General features: G+C 37.0%; 1 protein-coding gene across 1 annotated transcript; it reads right to left on the bottom strand.

The window, feature by feature from the left end:
• Positions 1-7164: 7164 nt before the first annotated feature.
• Positions 7165-9704, bottom strand: LOC133715440 (protein TILLER ANGLE CONTROL 1). Its single transcript, XM_062141930.1, has 5 exons — positions 9608-9704; positions 9466-9511; positions 8629-9299; positions 8294-8429; positions 7165-7384 (listed from the first exon to the last, which is right to left on the bottom strand). Exons 1-5 carry the CDS (start codon positions 9611-9613, stop codon positions 7365-7367), a joined length of 879 nt encoding a protein of 292 aa, XP_061997914.1. The 5' UTR covers positions 9614-9704; the 3' UTR covers positions 7165-7364.
• Positions 9705-15271: the final 5567 nt, after the last annotated feature.

Raw genomic sequence — 15271 nt, 5'->3', positions numbered from 1 at the left:
TGATTACTGGTACAGTATTGGGAGTGAAGATGACGCATTGACGTACTAAGCTGAACACAATAAGGATACAGTCACCATGTGTTGCTGTGTACCTGAGATTAGATTAGTCATCATCTACTTGGATCATCTAGATCTCCACGATGACTATGAAGAGGACAATGATGATTTGTACATGTATGATGAAGCAGATTCATGTTTTTTCGTTAGTCAAGTTGGTTCAAGTGTTGTGTTCATTGAAGAACTCCTAATAAATTCCCAAGGAAAAAATTTGGTGTTGTCATAAAGGAGCTTCCAAAAGAGTTAAGCAAGTCAGCATTGGTGGACAAACCAATAAAGGAAGATCTGGGTATTATGATTAAAGAGTGGGATAGGGTCATCTTAAATACCAACTCAAGCGAGCAAAACACCGTTTGTAGATCCCAAGGCCAAAGGTAAAGAGAACGTCAGTGAAATTGACAACTTGGTTGATATTAAAGTGAATGAGTTTAGGAGCAGAGGAAGAGTGCAGCCTGAAATGGCTTATGATGAGGAATAATCGAATAATGATGATTCTGAAGATGAAGATTACAAACCATAGTTTGATTATGATGATTATGGAGATTATGGTTGGGATGATGATTAGCTTGGGGATGTGGAAGAAGAGTTTGATGTATTTGGTGAGTCTATTGAACTTAATACACAAAGGTCTACTTGTGGCAGAAGTACCGTGGAAGAAGACATTGTGGTTGAGGACAATGAGTACATGTTTAATGTTGTTGATTCAGATGAGGAAGTTATAGGAGGTGAAGTAAACTAGGATGGAGAGGGAAGGGATAGTTTACCTGAGTTTAATCCCAAAACTGGGTCTTAAGTTTGCATCAGTGAGGATTCTAAGAGCTTCTTTAAGGGAGAAGACGATCATGTCTGGATGGAAATTAGTCTTTTTAAAGAGTTACAGAACTAGGGTTTGTGCGATTTTTACAAAGCTAAGAACTACCTTTTTGAGTTGCATGCAAGCAAAATGCAGCATGAATAAACTTTTATGGTGAAGACCTGCATTGCAGATCATACATGTAATAGGGTTAATGTGAACTCCATGATCAAGGTACCTTACTTGACTGAAAAGTATGTTGATCAGATCAAGCTCCCGACTGAAAAACAGGTAACTTAGCTGACTCATAACTTGGGTATTTGGCTTACTGGAATTAATATGTGTTGAACTAATACCTTTTTTTTGTAATTGTATTCTTCAGAATCACTTGGACAAACTACGTCAGCTGGAGTAAAGGCTAAGGAGGGCAGTTTTGAAGCAGCTGGAAAAATCTATCATGGAGCAATATGTTAGAGTAAGAGATTATGGAGCAGAACTGAAAAGAGTGGACCCTGGTACCACTGTGGATATAAAGTGTGACTTCAACCATCCCAATGGTCTACCTGTGTTCAAAAGGATGTATATCTAGTTAGGAGCATTGAAGATGGTTTTTAAAGCTCGCTGCAAATCAGTAATAGGGCATAATGGTTGCCATCTCAAAAGTTCTCATGGTGGGCAGCTCTTAAATGCAGTTGAAGTGGATATAATAACACTACATGGGTAGTTGCATATGCGCAGGTTGAGATGACGAGCATAGACTCATATGAATGGTTTTTAAAGTTACTGGTGAAGGACTTAGACATAGAGCATGAGCGAGCTGGATGGACTTTTATCAGTGACAAGAAGAAAGGCCTTTTACCAGCTTTTGAGTCAGTTGTCCCACTTGCAGACCATAGATTTTGTGTGAGACACCTCTGAACAAAGTTTTCCAAGTTATTTCTTGGTAAATCCATGATGGACTAGCTCTGGGCAGTAGCAAAGTCAACTACCTTGGCTTATTTTCACAAGAAAATGGTTCTAATGAATCAAATAGACCCTGCAGCTTAACTGGCTTATAAGTTTGAAATGGATTTTTGAAACTTAGTCTTCATAATTTATAGTTTGTATATGCCTTCCCCTTTGGATTAATACCTTTGTTGATCTTGTAGATCCAAAAAGGCCTCCCCTTCACTAGTGTAGAGCACACTTCTAAACTCATATCAAATGTGATATTCTTCTAAATAACTTGTGTGAGAGCTTTAATGCATTCATATTAGGTGTAAGAGGCAAGCTAGTTGTGTTAAGTTTTGAGGAGATGAAGGTATACAAATGATCATATTGAGGAAGGAAAAGATGATGAAGTATGAGTGTAACAACTGGCTTAAACCTCGAGTGATTTTGAAAAAAAAAAAAATAGTCAAAGCTGCCACTGATTGTATCCACATGGCTCTGGAAGTCCACAAATTGAAGTAGAAAGCATTGTAGGAGGTATGCATGTTGTTGATCTTGAAAGAAGGACTTATGGTTGTAGGAGGTGGGACTTGAGTGGTATACCATTAAACATGTTGTTGCTAATTAACTTCATGAGGCTAAACCCTGATGATTTTGTGGATGATTGCTACTTGAAGAAGACATATATGGCTATTTACAGCCAGACCAGAAAGCCTGTAAATGGCATGGAGTTGTGGTCCATTTTTGAAGAACCTACAATCCTGCCCCCATAGTATACAAGATTTCCATGAAGGCCAAGGACACGCAAGGATTAAGGATGCATCTGAGAGGGCTACCAATGGAGGTCCCAAGCTTGGCAATGCTCAGAGAAGTTTAAAGTGTGGTAATTATGGTGTGGTTGGCCACAATGAGAGATCATGCCATAGGCACTTGCCTCCCAAGACAAAAGTGATAGGTTCATAATTCATACATTTTTATACCCTTTAATGTAGGATTCTATGCTTAGTTCTTGTTATTTTTGAGTCATTTACTTTGTATTTGTGTTTTATAGGTTAAATTGGAGAAAAAAAAAATTTGGAGCTTAAAGTCAACGCAGGATTGAAAGGGTGCTTGCTATCCTGAGCGTTCAGAATTGTCTCTGCTGTGCTTCAACTTTGAGTATTAAATTGTACCTTCTTAGAAGGAATTAGCAGGCGAGCCATATACCATTGGAAAGATATGGATGTTAACTTCCTGAGGAATTTTACGGAAGTGGATTCGCATTCTTGTGGAGCAAGTTATGATGATTTAAGTGAACCTAGTTTGGAAAGGTAGATTCTGACAGATTTTGCATATCTTTTCAGAATTTGACTTGTGAGGCCCAAGTCCGTTGTTCTTAGCACTTGAATGGAACAAGACTTAACGTGTCTGGAATATTTGGAGTAATTTTCTTGCGTTGACTATAATAACCTTGAGTTTCTTTGAAGAGAAGAAATCTATTCCAAGTTGGACTAGAAGACTTAAGAAGCCTAAGTCAAGTAGGAATTAAAAGAGACATACAAGGCAGAAACCTAGGATGTCTAGAGACACAAGAGGCAGCAGATTCCGCAGAGGACAAGGAGAAGAGAAGCTCTCACCATCGCTGGACCCGAGTTCCTTAATTCTTCAATTGTTTGTTTCATGTTTTCTTTGATTCTAGTCATGCTTTTCATAGTTATGGATTGCTAAACTTCTAAGCTAGGGCTGAGATGAAGCCCCTAGTATGACTATTCTATTTATTTAGTTGGTTTGTTATTGAATTTCTGGATTTCTATGTTAAACTCTTAATCACTGTTTCAATATAACTTTTATTCAAAATCTTTGCCCGGGATCAATAAGACCTAGGTTTTGTTTATTGGTTATTTGGTTGGAGAACATGAGGCTTGATCAATAAGTAGATGTTTTCTAGGGTGCCAAAAGATAATTCAATCTTGTGATTAAAGAGTTGTGAATTAAGGATACAAGTGCTTGATCATAGTCGATATTCTTGTTTGCATGATTTCCTAGTTCTTTTGGGCTTAATGAAGTTGAACATGTTTGCTTTAACCTGATCATTAAGTGGAGTAAATTATAGTTTGGCTACTTGAGTTCTATACAAGATCAATAAGTTGGAATTCATAGGTCAGAAGAACTTTGGCATATGTCTGGGATCAATAAGGCTTATGTACGGAAATCTTTAGCATGAAATCTAGGGAATTCAATTGTTATCAACTAGAGAATAGGATAGAAGTATTAGGTGGTGTATTCAATGCTTTAGCATCTTTATAATATGTTCTTAAACTCTAAGGAATCTCATTGCTCATTCTTATCTTTAGTTTTAGTTTTTCTTTCTTTAATTTTCTGTTTAAAACTCAACCACATCATATAAATCAGTTTGTTTATTTTATCACTTAAGTATAGCACATTTGTCATAACAAAGTTGTTTCAATCAGTCCTTGAGGGAATGACCTCGTGCTTGCACATCTATTCTACAATTGATTCGTGCACTTGCGAGTACTATATTAAAATTGACAGCAAAAAGCAACCAATTTGAACTAGAAGAGAAAATTGAACAATGAAGGGGTAGGAACATCTGGAAATCAGGTTTGTAACTTTTTTCTTATTAAAAAGTTGAGTTATGTCACATAACCATTTTTTTCTTAATATGATTGATTTATATGTTCATTTGTTGTAGGCTACTCGTAAGAAAAAGCCTCCCATGACGAAGAATGATCTAAGGCAGAAGGCAAAGTAAAAGGCATCTAAGGCAGAAGGCAAAGTAAAAGGCAGAAAAACTGAAGGTAAACTAATCAGTAAAAATCTGATGATTTCTATGGTACCTTTAATTATGAGCTAAGTTACTGTGGTTTGTGTGGTTGTAGAAAAAGATGGATGATAAGAAGGCTGCCACAGCTAAGCTGCTCATTCAAATGCAAGAGCTGCTCCTACAAATGCCAGAGTTGCTCGTTCTGTAAATGCAAGAGTTGTTGCTTCAAGCTCTCAAGTTGCTCCGTCAAGCTCTAAAGCAATTGGTGCAAAAGGTAAAGCTCCTGTTTCAAGCACTAAAGCTTTTGGAACACGTACCAACTAGATCATCAAAGAGGCTTAGAGAAAGTGGAAGATAGAGTTGAAAGCATTTCAGATTAGCAGGCCTTAGTTTAGCTTTAGGGTGATAAATTTTTGTTTAAGGAGATCAATGATTTGTGTTGCAATCTTTTGTGCAACCTTGTACTTTGTAACAAGGTTGCTGGACCTAATATTTTGATAAGATGATTAGGTATATTCAAATTGCAACTTGTATCCCATTTGAATTTTTTTGGGTCATGGATGTAAGACACTAATATCATCCTTGGTTTGCTAATGTGGAATATAACTGAACTATTATTAATGTTCTATCTATCTATCAGGTTTTAATGTCATTGGTATTTGTTTTTGTTTCATTATATGGTTATTATCAGGTTATTTTGATTTTTTTTTTGTTACAAAAAGTTTAGGTAAGAGGGAGGCTTCCCTACACTACCAGGGCCAGGGCAAACCTATGACCTCAACCCAACAGGACTTATGAAACTGGCCAGTGTCCCAGCCCAGTCCAGCCCATTGGTATGGAATTATGCAGGACATTTTCTAGATTGCCTACCAAATGAGAGATTGTTGGTAGTGGGGATCGAACTTGTGTAGATTTACACCTCAAGTCTGCCCTTGCCAACTGAACCAACTCTCATTGGCATTTTGATGTTTTTCAATGTGTTCTTTCACTTTGTTGGCTACATTCTGAGTTTTTAGACGCAAATCGAGTGAATTGTCCAATTTACCCCTTCATGTGGGCTTACTCGCTGAGTTTGTCAGTGCCAGCTTAGTACTTAACGTCCAATTTGGATGCTTGAGAAAATTTTGGGCACGATTGATTGAAATTGAGAGCACGGTGGTGTTGCTCATGAAAATGAAAGAGGAAAAACTATTATAAAGTTGAGTGCAAACCATATGGTGGTAAAGTGAAATTTGTCCATTTCTTATTTTTATATTTTAAAATCTGACAAGCTTGGACTACTATACTTTAGTAAGAAAAACTCACATTTTTAAAAATAAAAGTTTTCTCATTTTTTCAAACTCATATCTAGATCTGTTCTGCGTGATCTAATATGCGGGTTTGAGATTTAGTGTTTTCCTCCATGATTTCCTTGGAATGCTTTATGCATGCCTTATTCACACTTGCCTCAAGGGAAAGGATCTTCTCCTAAGTTATAAAATTGCCTAACCTACCTAAGCTTTTGACCAGATAGTGACATGTGGAAATAATGAATCCAACGGTCTATGTCTTTTTCTATTTTTCTTCTCATCCTCTCTCTCTCTCTCTCTCTCTCTCTCTCTCTCTCCCTTGTATTTTTCTTCTTATCCTTCACGTCTTCACGTCTTGAACCCCCTTCCGTCTGTTCTTCTTTATCAATTACCCATAAGAGAGAAGTAGGTTGAATATACAAAGATGAAGGTATAGCATCATTCATGGACTCTCTCTCTCTCTCTCCCCTCTGTTCTTCTTTTACTTCACTCAGCACCAATGCATATAACAACTAATCAAGTGGGTTTCAATGAAATTTGATATGGAACAAATTTGATTTCTGAAATTTTAAGAGAGAACCCAAATTAATGGGTGTGGTTTATCCCAGTCCTTGAAGAGAGGAAGCAGGTTGACCCATAACTCTGGTATTAATTAATGAAATTTTACTGGGAAAGAAACCCATCAGTGAAACACCCAGCCCCAAAAATCAAACCCATGAATTGAAATCACTGAGACTAAGAGCGCACTTTACACCATCTGCTTCTCCTCACCTTTCAACTATCAACCATTTCCCAATTACAAGTCGGAGCTCTTTTTCCAAGGTAAATTTTTTCTTTGTTATCAGATTCATTTACTGATTTCCTTCAATGAGACTCTTCGTTCCCAGAAAGAAATTTATCAACCACCAGATCCCATAAGGACGAGTCAAGAACTTGAGAGAGAGAGAGAGAGAGAGAGAGAGACTCCAAGCGCGATGTTGAAGAGTCAGGTTTCTGGGATAACCAATTTGTTTTTTTAAGTCAGTCACTACGTGACCTTTTACAAACCATTGTGTCATTATACGATTGAAAGCTTAGACAATTTAATTGCTTAGGAGATGACCCTCTCCCTTTGCGTCAATTGGCGTCAAGCCACAAAACCGGATAAAAATGTAGTATGATATTATGTCAACTCAATTCCGATGTAAGGGGGGGGGGGGGGCGGACCGAAATGCGAATCTGACCGCGGAGCCACTTCCTTGACATTATGATGAGATTAATAGGAGGACGACGAAATTTTGCGGAGAAGAGGGACAAATGGATTAAAAATGCCAAGACAGAACCATAGCATATGAGTTCCACAGACAACCAAACTTGAATGATCATATACTAAAACACATGCAATCAAGAAAAATTACAAATTAAACTGGTTCATGATCCAACAGTTCATATCATTTGAAAATCCTATTTAGCATTGTCCTTGAAATAGTTATTTATAGCTAGCAAACACAAAAGAACATTAATTCCCAGGAAACCTGCAGAAGGCCTTTATTCAATGCACAGAAGTGGCACCTGCACAGGATTAGCAAATACATACATTAGCCAATTCCAAAAGATTAGCAACTGTATACATTAGTAGGATAAAGATCATGTTCATAAGACCATACGACATCACCTTTTTATAAGAAAGTAACAGGAATGTGAAATAATATGGACACCTTTATTTATTTTTTACTTTTTTATTTTTTCAATAGAGAAGTAAGTGATATTAGTTTCAATAACGCCTTTTGAATGAGGTGCTAACTCTATAAAAAAAAAATAATGATCAATACACCTGAAAACTCACGTCTCTCAAATTTTTAACTTTATTAAAAACAGAAGGAGAAAATAAAAGCTGGAAGAGGGAAACGCCTTCATTATTCCTAATTGGACTTGTTTTCTAGCAATTATCAGGAGGACCCATTACCGGTACATGATTAAAATACAAAGGACATATGATTGGAATTGCATAATGTCACCTCATCAGGTTGAACTCCTTTTATTTCATATTTTAGGGATGGTGGGATTTAGTTGGAATTGCATATCAGTACATATTACTCATGATATTGCAGCTACACCCAGAAAAAGAATGAGAAACATGAATATGTCCTAATGATTTTGGGGTCAAAATGTTAAAACACTCGATCAGAAACAATACTTTACATGCATGTTCATGCTGACATGTTGAGATAATATCCTAATGATTGATCAAGATTTTTAACACGTTAGCTCCTGCTCCTAATCAAAAGGAGGATTGCTAGTCCTTTTATATTATCCACTGGTTATTCCTTTTGCAAATTTTCTATTGGTGTCTCTGGTACTTTTTAACTCTGATACCATGTTGAAGCTTAAGAACATATGTAGCTGAGAGATCCATGTATAATTAAAGGAAAAAATGTGGCAGCTAGTTTAAGCTGTGTTTGAATAGAAGTCAGTACTTACCTCGAATTGGAAGCAAAGAAACCGATTCAGAAGCATCAGTTTCGACATTGGTACTGGTAAGTTCGACTGCACTAGTAGGCTTCTTGACATCAAGGTCTGCTGGATGGATCTTCCTCTTCAACATCCTCCTCATCAGCTATGACATTAGAAATCAATTAACTGAATCAGTGACATGCTTTGATGTCTAATAGATTATGTGTCGTTACCTTACAAAAAGTCAAAAACTACCACAAATTACAATTACTTGATGGGAATCAGTGTCTTAATTAATCTTTATCTAGCCAAACAAGAGACCAGGAATTAAAGCTAGAAAAATTGCTGAAGTGTTTACTTACTCGTTGCACATTCTTGATTGGAGTTGAATCCTCTTTGACACGAGGAATGAGCTTCTTGGCAAATGCCAGGCCACCATTCCTTGTTCGAGGGTTCATTTTCTTCTTCAACTCTGGTTGGACCTTGCGAGAGTCAAGCTGCGATTGAACATCATGACCATCAGCCATGAATAAGTCAGCCAGTGTTATCCTTTCACCTTTGCGCTTCCTTTGATCACTCTCAGAATCGTGATCAGGTTCAGTACTGATTTCATGAGACCCCTCAGAAGGAGTAAGAGGAACACCATCGATGTCCAAAATCACATCTGGTTTCGCAACAATGGCCTCAGAGTTTGACTCCGTTTCCTCAAAACTGTGTCCAAATGTTGTAAACATCAAAGGGTTCAGTTCTTCATACTCGACATTATCAGTATCTTCATCACTGTCACAATCATCACCACCATGTGAAACTTCTTGGGCTTCCTTACCATCCTCCTCGCTCTCCAAAACCGTGTAGTCATTTTGGTTGTTGAAGGGTTTTAGGGGGTCGAAACCAAAGGTGCCTATTGTTAAAATGCCATCTCTCCATCCCTGATCAAGCCCATCCACAAGGGAAACTTGTCTCAGAAATGCTTGTGTGTCCTTATCGGTATTACTCTCCGGTTCAATCTTTTCCCCATTTCCTGCAACCTCATCTGGAAAAACACACAAGATCAAGCAAGTTCACAGCAAAATCTGTGTACAACACCACATAGATATAAAGTACTGCATGCTCAATTCAACAGTAACACAATATACATGACAAAAAAATGTTAGCTACATTCAACTTGGTGATTCCATAAGTTCATGAAAATAATATACCTTTAAGGACCTTGTGATGAAACCTCTTATGAACCCAGTTGAAGATCTATGCAAACAAAGAAGGAACAGGATCAATTGAGAGCCCTAATTGACAAGAGATCATGGTGCATAGTTCTACCACTAGCTACTACTTAGAACTCACCTTCATATCTTCTGACCAGAGTCGACGAGAGAATTGGTGGGCAAGAGAATGATGAGTATAAATTGAAGCTGAATGGAATAATTATGGAGTAGAAGAAACTTAAAAGGAGCGGGCCAAGTGGGTTGGAGAATGAGATGGTGACACGTGCCTAGGAGTGGGCCCCCTAGAATGTAGCTATGTTTGTGGGTAAATGGCATGTTTGACGAGCCAAAATGTTGGGTCTTTGTGGCATGATCGATGTTCCGAAATTCTTGATAGGATGTGTTTACCCTCTGCTACAATCCCCTAGGCCATGCTTATGGTCCAGCAGCTCACATTTGTATCACCTGATTGGTTTTCTATCTCCCAAATCTTGTTCAAAACCTAAATTACAAACAAGCAGATATGTACCAAGTTTAACAAATGACATGATTTAAGTGGGTTTTCTGCCATTTGGTACTGACGAGATGACCGGAAACACCTTCTGAAATTTTTTATCACATTTAAGCTTAACTTTTAAGAGTTTAAGACGGTTGACTCATTTCGCGATTTATATTCGGCTACTTATTTCTTTCATCAACATATGGTTTGCAAAGACCCAAACTTTTTCTCTTCTCAATTCTTTATGATTGTAAGAGACCTATATGACAGGGGATGTTAACCTCTCATCCCATGTGACAATTCTATGCTTGTGGGACTCGTATACGCACCATTATATCACCTTTCACCTTCTTATTGGAAAAAAGTCACTTCTACCGGCCTGGACAATGAGGTATCAGGTCAGGTGTTTGCCAGTACAGATTCCACCATAACCACGCAAACTTTTCAGGTGTTACTTCCTATTATTATCTCATTTCCATTCTCCTTTTGAGGCATTACAAGTTCCTTTAGTTTTCTTTTTGCTGGACTCAAATGACCTTTCAGAAATGTAGCAGTGGACATATTGGACTTGACAAACTGTACGTACCTTTCATTCGCAGTAAGAAATCACCAAGATACTGCATTTTTCAGTACTGTTGGTCAGGTTTAATTCTTATGCAAAACTGATCTCTAGCTCATTTCTTGTATATCATGAGTGAAAGCTTAGTCTGCCACCAGCGAACTATTTTCGGGGGGCAAATCAGGCATGAAGAAGTAGAATGTTCCATGAGAGCGAAAGCCTAGCTGGAAGAGGCTTATGAAAAGGTTCTAGCCAAAGGGAAACAGAGCCATAGAAGAATTAGATGAGTTCTATTAATAATACATGTTCTTTGGCTCTTAGCAACTTGTTTGCTTGTATCCCAAGCTAGAAGGCTAAGACCAGTTTGGATGGTAGCACCAAGTCTAGGCTTTATGGGTCTTCTGAGTGCTCATTAAAGCTAAATAAAATACTTCGGATTCTTCTAAATAAAATGCTTCGGATTCTTCTTAAAGCAATTTGATCTTTTATATCTCTCGGTGTGGGAGTGGGACAGCTAGCTCTGGTCGATCCTGTGTCTGACCACAGACTTGCATCTTTTATCATAATGAACAAAGTTTTGGGAAAGAAACGAAAATGTGGTTGATCTTGGATCTGAAATGAACCTCCACTAATGCAAAAGGATCGACTGTCGACAAGATCGATTAAAAGTTCTACAGCAAGCAAAAAGTATAACTTCCATGTTGCACTCCAAACCAATCTAGCTATTTCCTACATGTCCCACTGAGATTAGGTTGGTACTGAGTTGCACAGAAAGGTTTATACAGGTTTGATTATTAATATTATATTTTGTAATGCTACTGTTAAGATTCACCATTCAATCTGCACATTCATACTGGAAACTTAAAAACCTAGCACAGTTCATTGAGGCATTTTGTCATACACGCTCTAACCCGTTGCAATGAAAGCTTGGCTTCCCCTAATGATGGTGGTTACCTGCACAAAGTGCTAGAAGGGTGTAAATCAATACCAAAATATCCAATTTTATAACAATGACACATGAACAGATATTCAAAGAATTTGGACACTACTCAGAGTTCTGAGCCAGTTTCTTGAATGCAAAGTGATAATGTTAGTCTATAAAAGGACCTACATACCAATTTCTGAAAATGGAAAAGATGTTTCAGAACCAGAAATTGGGATAAACTAGGACCTTAGAATTGAGGCATCATATCTGTCATTCCAATGGCACATGCAAGCATTCAAGGCTTTACACAGCACAAAAGACCCACTGGAAACTTGGAGATAGTATTGGTTTGCAGGCAAAATACATGAATGTATACAGGGAGAGTATAACTATTGGATTATTTCCAGTGGCTTATTTCTGGTTAGAGAATTTTGTGGGATCCATACAAGTCAAGAATGAAGAGTAGGTATAGATATTTCATCAATATTGTTCTGTATAATTATACTATAATGAAAGCTTGGCTTCCCCAAATGATGGTGGTTACCTGCACAAAGTGCTAGAAGGGTGTAAGTCAATACCAAAATATCCAATTTTATAACAATGACATATGAACAGATACTCAAAGAATTTGGACACTATGCAGAGTTCTGAGCCAGTTTCTTGAATGCAAAGTGATAACGTTAGTCTATAAAAGGAACTATATACCAATTTCTGAAAATGGAAAAGATGTTTCAGAACCAGAAATTGGGATTAACTAGGAGCTTAGCAACTCCAACAGTTTTCCTATCATTTCTGTATTATAGAGAAGCAAAAGTCAAAGTTTTAGCCTATTTTCCTTCTCCAACTCTAATAGATTCCCTATTTTATAGCAATCTCTAAAATCTCTATAATTCTTCCTTAAATTTTAGAGACTGCTGTAAATTTAGGGAATTTGGTTTTTTCTTTCCTCACTATCCCTAAAATGAGGATGAATCTGTTGGAGCAAACGAGACTAATTTTTCCCTAAAATAGAGAAAAATCAAAATATAAGGAAGCTGTTGGAATTGCTCAGAATTGATGCATCATATCTGTCATTCCAATGGCACATGCAAGCATTCAAGGCTTTACACAGCACAAAAGAGCCACTGGAAATTTGGAGGTGTTATTGGTTTGCAGGCAAAATACATGAATGTATACAGGGAGGGTATAACTATTGGATTATTTCCAGTGGCTTATTTCTGGTTAGAGAATTTTGTGGGATCCATACAAGTCAAGAATGAAGAGTAGGTATAGATATTTCATCAATGTTTATAGAGGTGCGTTGGTGATCAACTTAGCTCCTCTTGTATTTGCTCTATTTTTTTATGTAGTTCCAATAACTATCTATACATTTAGAAATAATACGTAGTACGTCTTTTTTTGTTTTGAATAAATAATACGTAGTCTTTATGAACTGGCATTTTCATCGATCTCAATAGTAATTAGCTAGGGTCTCTCTTGAGACCTCAATGACAGCTGTTTCTTTGACAACGCACAGCCTGGTCCGTGGTGATTGCTTGCCATTGTGTCGTTCTCGGATCTTGAAAAGGGGTTGTGGTAGCCTCGGTCCTCATTACGATCAATCAATTTTCATTTTAATTATGCAATACATGATTTATGTTACCGACTATATATAATACTTTCGCAATATTGTCTAATGCAATTTTGGATTTTATCATAATTTATTTATTTTTATCTTCCAAGATAATTTTGTTTTTCGTGCTACGCCTACCATATTATATAATACACATTGTTTAAGAAGGTAAAAGGAAAAATAAATATTCTTTCCACTATGAAATGTATTTGTGTAAGTTGCCTTTATTCTATTGCCATACATACTTTTTTGACTTAATTTCTCGTCTGACATACCAAATCTTTTTTTTTTTTTTTTTTTTTTTTTTTTTGAATTTGTGAAGGGAAACCCAAAGGCTTCCTAGACCCAAAATAAACCCCTTCGGCGCATATGAAATGCTCCAACTGTGCATTGCAGCACAGTGTCTGACCACTTTAACAGCTTCGGGGTTCGAACTTAGGTTGGAGAGCACACCCAACTAGGCAAGAACCACTAGGCCACTTGCAGTGGTTAAATCTTTTCTTTTATAAAAGCATTTCCAACAGACTAAACAAACCTAAGATTTGGTTTTGGAACAGTTATTAACTCCAAGTCTCCAACATGGGAAAATTTCTTTAGTGTACACTACAAGAGAAAATAGCAAAAGCGAGGAATTTCATTGTGACAACCTAAAAATCGTCGCAAAAACTTGGCAAATACGAGGAAATTTCAGTTGTCACACATGACCCCATCGGTGACAACCAATTTGTCGCATAAAGTAGGTATTTGCGACAAATTGACAGTTGTTGCCTATTTGACATTATGCGACACCCAATTCCTTGCAAAATATGAATTAGGCGACAATTTTTACCAACTGTCGGTTAATGTTTGTGTGATAACTTTAACTTCCTCACAAAAGATTAATTATGCGACGATTTCTGCGGATTGTCATTTAATCTTTCTATGATAACTAGATTTTTGTTGTTGAAGACTGATTCAGTGACCACTTCTGTGAGTTGTCGATAAATGATTATGTGACAACCTTACCTTCCTCGCTGAAAATTAATTTGGCGACAACTTTAATAGGTTGTCGCTTAATGTTTATGTGACAATTTGAATTTTCTCACTGAAAACTAATTAGGCGACGACTTCTACTAGTTGTCGGTTAATGACAACTTTAATTTTCTCGCAAAAGACCTATAAGGTGCCGACTTTTATAGGTTGTCGCTTGATGATTATGTGACAACCTGAACTTTCTCGCTAAAAATTAATTAGGCGACAACTTTTACGAGTTGTCGGTTAATGTTAATGTGACAACTTTAATTTTCTTGCAAAAAACCAATTAGGCGACGACTTCTATAGGTTGTCGCTTGATGATTATGTGACAACTTGAACTTCCTCACTAAAAATCAATTAGGCTACGACTTCTACAAGTTGTCGCTTAATGTTTATGTGACAACTTTAATTTTCTCACAAAAGGCCAATTAGGCTACGACTTCTACAGATTGTCGCTTTATATTTATGTGACAACATGAAATTCCTCGCATACAACTTATATGAATTATCGTTTAATGTTTATGCGACAACTTTAAATTTCTCGCAAAAGACCAATTAAATGGTAGCTTCTACTGATTGTCTCTTTATGCTTATGTAACAAGTGAAAATTCCTCACAGAATACCAAATTAGACAACAAGTTCTATGTGTTGTCGCTCATTGCGTATGCGACTACTTGAACTTTCTCACATATTTGTTATACAACTCAAGCTTTCTTGCATAAAAACAATTAAGTGACTACTTATATGTGTTTTCGCTTAATTGAGAATACTAATTAAGATTAACCATCTGTTTATTTGAATCACTGATAACTGAAAAATCTCAAATTTGATTTAGTTTGTGCATAATGATCCCTTTGAGACTAACACATTAGTTTCAAGATGACTCTTTTGTCTTTTTGCGTCGGGATATCTTTGGTCTTCAATCTTGTTGACTCATTCTAGTCACCTATTGAGTTCAATCTAAGAGACCTCTTATCTTAGGTTCAATCTAGCTATGAGACCTCTTGAATCGTCTCCGTTAAAGATTTTATCACCTGGTGGAAAGCTATAACTTCCGAACAAAAAGCACGCTCGCAAGGATCGTCAGCTTTGCCAACTGTTTGGAGTTCTTTAATTTGCATAATGCTACTTTGGGGTTGTTGAAGTCACTACAAGAGAAAACGTCATCGGCGACAACCAAAAGTTGTCGTAAAA

This window comes from Rosa rugosa, chromosome 6 (assembly GCF_958449725.1).
Source record: "Rosa rugosa chromosome 6, drRosRugo1.1, whole genome shotgun sequence".
Classification (NCBI taxonomy): Eukaryota; Viridiplantae; Streptophyta; class Magnoliopsida; order Rosales; family Rosaceae; genus Rosa; species Rosa rugosa.
This window is presented reverse-complemented; position numbering and strand designations above follow the sequence as displayed.

Coding starts and splice junctions, on each gene's coding strand:
- LOC133715440 (XM_062141930.1), bottom strand. Junction 8,430..8,628: donor CAATCAAGAATGTGCAACGA/GTAAGTAAACAC, acceptor CTAATGTCATAG/CTGATGAGGAGGATGTTGAA. Junction 7,385..8,293: donor TTCTTTGCTTCCAATTCGAG/GTAAGTACTGAC, acceptor AATCCTGTGCAG/GTGCCACTTCTGTGCATTGA.